Genomic DNA, 7,616 nt, shown 5'->3' with positions numbered 1-7,616 from the left:
AGAGTAAATATTTTCTCCACTTGAGTTTTACTTCTTGCCCTTGCCAGGCAAGCCAGTTCTTGGGGGTGTTACAGGTCGGCCAGAATTCAGGCCACCATACTGGTACTTCGCCTTCTTTTCTGATGGCTTCAGGATCTGAAAGCAAAATTTCACAATCATAAAGCTGATTTACTTCACCATACCACAAGCTTATAAAGTCTTTCATGCTGCTTCATATGAAATTCAATATTACATGTACTTCATAGATTCAATCACACCAGGTAGGGGCTTGTAGCTTGCAGTAGAGTCCGTCCTGACTGAGCAAAACAATAACTGTCCAGTAAACTTCAATGAGCTGAACTACAAAGGCAGAAGAATAATGAAGGTAAATAGTGTAAGAGCGTGGAAAAAACAGATTGTCCATCTTAACTGCCTTCAAATTCTACAAAAACTGTTGGCAGTGTTGTGTCAATTTGCTGCCAGTAGCATAGATCCTGTTCAGACCAGACTTTTAAAAACCGGTTGAAACCGCTAAATAATGGACGATCGAACGCATCGAATCCACTGTTCTATTTCAAACACCTCCATCAAACTCAGCGCGGGAAATCTAAAAGCAGCAAACTGAGTTGATGTCTCCTTGATAAAGACTCCTTGTTTTACACGTGAAACTGAATTTGTGACATTGCATGCACTTTCAACTTGATTAAGGACGTTCCAGTTGTTCATAAGCTATCATTACTGTTTATGTCCGTGTTTGCATGCTTATTTTTCTACTTGTACCACAAATCCCTTTGTAAGTTGTGCCCTCCCTTGTGAGTCCCCGTGAGTTCTTATTTCCCATTTTGTTTTTTTCCCGAGCTTGTATGCAGCTGTGATGCATGCAGCAAATGCTGTGGAAAACCTGCTACAGATAAACGTACTCTGTTTCACACATGTATCGGCTGTTAGTCAGCAACCGGGCACTCTTGTCCACCTACCGTGTGATTTTATGCGGCCAATCCCGCGTCTGTATTCAGCGAAAACATTTTGCTCTCACTGAAACTACCTCTGTCCCCTCCTAAAATAATTCTACTCTGCGGATGTACCGTTCAACAAATATAGGTTAACCAATTTTTTTTTGTCTCCTGGGAGAGTTTTTCGTTGCCGAAAAATCAACCGTAAAGTTGGGCTGCAAATCTGACATTCTGGTGGCGGCAGTCATTACGGCCCTTCCCGTGCTGATTTTGACGGAGGTGTTCGAGTTGCTAGGGTGTTGCTAAGGGGGGCGTGGCTTATGGAACGGTCTATTAGCGAAGGAAAACTCGGCTAAAACCCTTAGTGTTCATACCAGACTTTCCATAACTGGTTTTGTAAAAATCCTGTCCGGTGAATATCCAATTAATCGGCCTTGACTGCAGTTTGAATAACTGTTCCTCCCGCTCTTACGATTGTTGTCCTTGGTCTTCTTGTATGCCGTCTTCAGGGTCTGTATCTTACTGTGCCACTGAACCTTTATCTTCGAAAACCAGGCTCCTCCAACATTTTTGTTTCGGTAGAGCCCCCCCCCCCCAGCTTTTTCGAATTCGGCGACTCCTGCTCTTCAAAAATAAGTATCAGGAGCTGGCTCCATGGCAGGTACCCTTCAAAACCGGATTTAAACCCCTAAAAAACCAGTTGAATTGCGTTCACACTAGGTTAAATAAAAACCGGTTTTTGAAAAACCGATTGAAACCGCTAAATATAAGTCTGGTATGAACGGGGTGATAGTGAAACATTCTTACCTGGAAGGAGCACATAAGGGTCTCATCCACACTCATCATGCCTCCAGCATTGTCAAACTCCCCACAGTAGTTTGGGGCAGAGAACAGCGTTACCAGCTGACGTTTGGCAAAGAACTCATAACCATCCTCTACAACCTAGAAAGAACAAAACACCTCTAAAGATATGGGCAGTTGTAAGTTTGCATAAGCCAACTACGAGCAAACATAGCAGGGCTTTAAATACTCATGTGCAATATGCAAAATGCACTTTAAAATATTTTGAATTTGCAATTTTGCACGTAGCGTAGGAGGGGGAGGGGGCTCGTCACTGAATGACATCCAGTAAATTTCTAGCGGAGACCAATCAGAGGGCTGCTGAATAATTTGAATAATTTATCAAGGCCCACGGACGCGGTTCTTTCACTTGTAAAGTAGCCAATTACCACCGAGTCGGTGGCACACGACTGGGCAAAACATGTATTTCACACCCATTGTACGTCGACATAAAGCGCTTACACATTACAAACAGAATTTTCGTAGGGCTGCCATTACTTTAGTTTGCAGCATGTGTATTGAGAACGAGTATCTTCATAATTCTGCTGGCTGTTTGTAGAAGAACGGCACAATAAAACAGTTTTCAATACCAACACGACTTAGCAGATAACACGTAATGAAGCCCACATTTTACGCAGATTGTAGCACTACGTAATGTTACACAAACTAACAGTAGATGTTTTAAGGAATTCACAGAAATGACAATGATAGATAATGTAACGCATAAACATTATACAGCACAAAATAAAGAGTAACAGTAATGTAGTCGTGTTTGGCAGGGTATGGCAAGTTATAGTACGTACATGTATCGGTTCAATCTTTAACGGGTAAGTTGACAGCAACAAGCAAGATGCATAGGTTCTATTACTTTTGTAGCTCACTTGCGTCTAGATTTGGGACGAACCCATGTTACTTTTTCGCCGCAGTTTTTCATGTAGTGGTTACTTCGACAGCCTTTCCACTGACGCAAACATACTAGTTTGAGGTTCCACAGTTCTTACAACGTTAGCGCTTGAAGTGGTGTTTTCCAAGTTTGTTGGTCTGGTGATGTTGTCTTTGTTGGTTTGTTGTCTGTCATTTCCCTCCATTTTTATGTTTGGCGGCCCGTCTTCGATGGGTTGGGTTTGGTTCACAAATCTCGGCTTCGCTAAAATCCGTTCCTTCCCGTACGTAGTGGTCGCTCCATTAGCGCTAGTGCAGCCACATTTGAATGTGTAAAACTTAATGTCTACAGTCCTGTTTTGATTTGTTCATCAAAGTAGATTTTACTAAGGTATGACTTTACTAACTGATTGTGGAAGTACTAGTACTTAGTACTGATGTAAACAAGAAACAATATACGCGCTCTGGTTGAGTTCATGGCATTTACATGAAACAAGGTGCTAATAGCCGCTAGTCGGTGACGCGTCAGCAGCCCTATGATTGGTCCCCGCTAGAAATCTACTGGATGTCATATAGTGTACACGGGAGGCGCATTGCAGGCAAAGAAGCAAAAATTAACCATACGTTATTTTCATAAGCAGTACATTTTACTTTTATGATATTGTGCAGGATAATCAAGGGAAACCAATATGCAAATATAGAAATAATTTATTACTCTCAGACTTCTTAATGTGCCATATAAAATGTTTTTTAATTTCAGGAAGTTCCAACAGTTTCTCTAGTGTTTGTGACAAACCAGCTGGAAAACAGTTGCAGATGGACTAAACATAATTTTGCACATAAATTTTTCAAACTGCACCTAAAATTTGGCAATTTTGCACGTACCTGAAAAAAGTATTTTGATCCCTGCATAGTATAACATTATAAGATAACATTATAACTGTGCTCAAATGTCCCCTGAATTTTCACTTCAAGATCATCAGGATATTTGCTTCATGGTAGTACATGTTGTGTGTACTTATTTGACATACACAAATTGGTCCTTGATTGTATACTTTTTCACACCCACCTGATGTGCTCTGCAGATTAGGTCAAAGTCATGTCTGTTGAGGAATTTACTGACTACGTCTGCACCAAATGTGAAGGAGACTCCGCGGTCGTTCTCTCCCCAGCCCTGCACATCCTTGTCTGGGTCTGACCACAACAGGTCACACAGGAGACCTGCAGGGGATCATAGTACCACAGCAAATCTTCACTGACTGACATCTTTTCTATCATGTCAAAAATACTTTGGGAAGTAAAAAAACAAACCAAAAGCTGCAATCATAGATACCTTGTGTAAACAATGTTGTCATTATTGAGTATTGAAAAAACATCAACCTACATGTACCATTGAAAAAACAAATCAATTTTACATCAAATAAAAATCAGAATGTTGACTAACAGAATTTACTACACTATTAAAAAAATGGAACAAAAATCATTGTGAGTACCTGTAATTGTAAAAACACAAGTCTTTCTCAAGACTTGTGACAGCTGCCAAGATTTCATTTACAAAACAACTATAGTCTGAGTATGCAGATACAGACCTGTGTCTGGTACATCAGTCGGCCTCATGATACGGCGGATCTGCTCCATCGACTGAAGGTCTGGGGACAGTCCTGAAATGCAAGGATTTGATTGATTGTACATGTACAAATGTACTGTGAGTGATGTCATTTCAATATTCACACCAGTTTCACTATCCACACCAATGAACCAACTTCAAAATCCTCAACATCGTCTTCTAAGAATAGCAATAAAGCACTTGTGAATACATAATGCATATGCTGGTTATAGTAATCATAAATGTCATATCTTTCGTAATCAAAGTGGCCTGCATGGCATTTTAACTAACTGCTCATTGGGATTTATATGACAGGTTACATTTTCTCATCTGAAATACCATGGTTACCTTCATGGATTCATTTCTCAGAATGGCTGATTATATTTAAAATCCCATCCCTCCAAACACTGTAAATGTCAGAGTAGTACAAACAACACTGGAAGTGTTGATCAATTGGTCCCAATAAATATTGACCAAATGATTAAGTTCTTGAGGTGTTTTTTCCTTATTTGCACTGGATCTGTCATGTTTGCCACAGCTGTCAGGCATCTCCATTCCTATAGCCTGGATTAATCTTCATATATTAAGAGAAGGAGGGGGTTCACAATTAATAATACTAGAGTTCCCCGATCTCATACCTTCGCCAAATGATGTTAATCTTTATGACTGACAAATTATAGATTAGATTATTCCCCCCTGATTTAAGACTAAGGAACCTAATTTTCATGAATTATATCATTTTATCATAATCTCAACCAAAAGACAGTCTTATATTAACAAACAATGCATTCTAGCATTTCCTAATAAATTATGCAAATGACGTCCAAAATTTGAATAAATTATGTTCAATGATGTTCACCTCAATTCAACTTTCAAATACCACAAGTATGAAATTCCAGGCAGTTATCATTACATAATTATAAAATTTTCTCATTAATTATGCAAATTAAGTCATTATTAACATAATCAATATCTTCCTGTGGTTTTTTTGGTTGTCAATTACCAATGTCACAAGCTTCAATTGTCCTATCATGGAATGCAGATGATTTATAGAATTTCCCCATAAATTATGCAAATTACATCCATATTTGCATAATTGTCACATAATTATATTAAGCATCACGTAAGCTACCTACATACCAAAAATCACGACGATCCGTCAACTGGTTCTTGAGTTATCCCCTTTTGAATATTTTCAAGAATATATTCCTGCAGTTCCAGAGCAAGCCGCTAGGGGGCCTAAACTCACGTCACTTCTTCCCCAGCACAAGAGCTACCTACCATCCAAATTTCATCACCATAGCATGTCTAGATCATGAGATATCAAAACCGGAAGTTCAGCTGCAGTACCATAACAAGCTGCTAGGGGGTCCAAAATCTAATCATTTTGAGGTCTCATCAAGACCTACCCACCTACCAAGTATCAAGACAATCCATCAAGGCCTTCTCAAGTTATCGTGTTTACAGACAGACAGACACACACACACACACATACACGAACGCCCCTGAAAACATAACCTTCTTGGCGAAGGTAAAAACTGATTCTGGCAGAGGGAGAGGGAAATAAAATGTTAACCATGTTTGTTTTATCAATCAATTGATGTGTACTCAAGACACTGGCACTGTACTGTGATGTTTACCCAAAATAGTCTGGTCCAGAAAGTAGGCTATTTCAAGTTAATAAACATTGTGTTCAACTTGAGCCATGATTCAGGTTCAGGATTGGTGATAAACAGTTTAGACCTTCTTCTGGACCACATGTGCTTCTGGTGTTTAAAACTCACACAAACGGGCTGATTTAATTCCAACTCAGGAGTTTGTTTTTATCTGAAAACAGCCTGGCTAAATCACAAGCACATTTACATTTTCTTATCTTCCTCCCTCCAGTGCTTAGTTTATCATCAATCCTTCTCCTCACAAATGGGTATCCCAGAACAGTGATTAACATTCCATACAAACCAACACCCCTCTTGTTGACTATGGCACATGCTAAATACACAACCATACCCTAGAAATGTCATGTGTGAGGAACACCCAATGTGTTTACCATTCCTTCGTTCCAGGATTTTCTCCCTTAAAAGCGAAACCTCTTAGTCTTACTACCACCCAAGCATTATTGTAAGGTTGGATAACATCATAACAGGATATGACTCTATTGACATAAATACCAACTGTTTGCCTAGCTAGATGTATAGAGTGATGGGTGTTATCCATCATGAAAAGTGCTATGAACATGTTGACAGAACATTGTTTTCCTCTCAAAACTGTAGTATTGGTAATCTGTTATTAGAACAGGAGCATCAATAGTGTTTTTTGTGTGTATAATACTTGTTATATCTAGAGATAAACTATCTCATGTACATAATCATTTTCTGGTACTAATCTCTGTACATGTACTTCTATATTGCTGTGATTATTAACATAGCACCAAAACACCTATAATCACTGAAGTTTTGGATGGCCAGAAACTTTAGGAAGGTGCACATCAGTATTAGAAGCAATTCTGAAAGCCTTTGCCTATCTACTGCAATCACCACTGTAGGGATATGCACACAATCCAATTTATTGTTCATTTTAGATTGCCTAATCTATTCCACAGGTTACCTTGAAATACTGGTAAAAACAAATTCTTGGATGTGAAAAAAATCTAGAACCACTTCAGGATACTAACCTCCATGACAGCAAAATATCTTCTCATCCACAATGGCGGCAATGGGGAGGCAGTTGAAACAGTCTGTGAATGTCTTCCACAACTTGATGTTGAATCGCCGTTTACCTTGTGGAAGAGAGACAAATCAACTAAGTCAAACTTAATTTATTGAAAGCATTATTAGCATTTCAATGAAAACACAGGTCACTTGTACCATTTCATGGTGGAGTATTTTGAGCTGGCTCCATGGCAGGTCAGGACAAACTCAACATGTAACAGGTCAAGAATGCCTCTACGTAAACATGTTAATCTGGTATGTACTGTATTTGTTTCCAGCCATCTCCAAAGTGCTACTTTAACTGTGTGACTAGAAAGTTTAACCCGGAGCTGGTCACGGCTGGCTTGTACCAGGTCAAGTGTTCTTTTGTCCGGACCTATCTGGTTTTGTCGCTTGATCCTGTGAAGTTTGTTCAACTGAGCACGTCAGACAACCATTTTTAGCTCTTGCAGTTCTTAAATGATAAATATAGTTGTACCACTTCAGGCTATCTACACTGTTGTAACTGATGGAATAGCTATAAGCTTTATCACTTACGATAAATCAGACATCATTCAGAAAAGTCACCTTAGTCAACCAAGTACCTACCAACCTTATCATAAGTCAAGGCAATAATTTACATCTTTACATCATAAAAGGCCAATCTTT

The 7,616-nt window shown here is 39.2% G+C and overlaps 1 protein-coding gene across 1 annotated transcript in view; it reads right to left on the bottom strand.

The window, feature by feature from the left end:
- Positions 1 to 7,616, bottom strand: part of LOC109469167 (serine/threonine-protein phosphatase PP1-beta catalytic subunit) — a 16,547-nt gene that overhangs the window by 6,687 nt on the left and 2,244 nt on the right. The window contains exon 4 of the mRNA XM_019767573.1: positions 6,932 to 7,036. Within this exon, the coding sequence (XP_019623132.1) occupies positions 6,932 to 7,036 (105 nt within the window). The remainder of the gene's footprint in view (positions 1 to 6,931; positions 7,037 to 7,616) is intronic.

This window comes from Branchiostoma belcheri, unplaced genomic scaffold (assembly GCF_001625305.1).
Source record: "Branchiostoma belcheri isolate BF01 breed outbred unplaced genomic scaffold, Haploidv18h27 scaffold20, whole genome shotgun sequence".
Taxonomy (NCBI): Eukaryota; Metazoa; Chordata; class Leptocardii; order Amphioxiformes; family Branchiostomatidae; genus Branchiostoma; species Branchiostoma belcheri.
The sequence above is the reverse complement of the archived record's forward strand: the minus strand, read 5'-3'. Positions and strand labels throughout refer to the sequence as shown.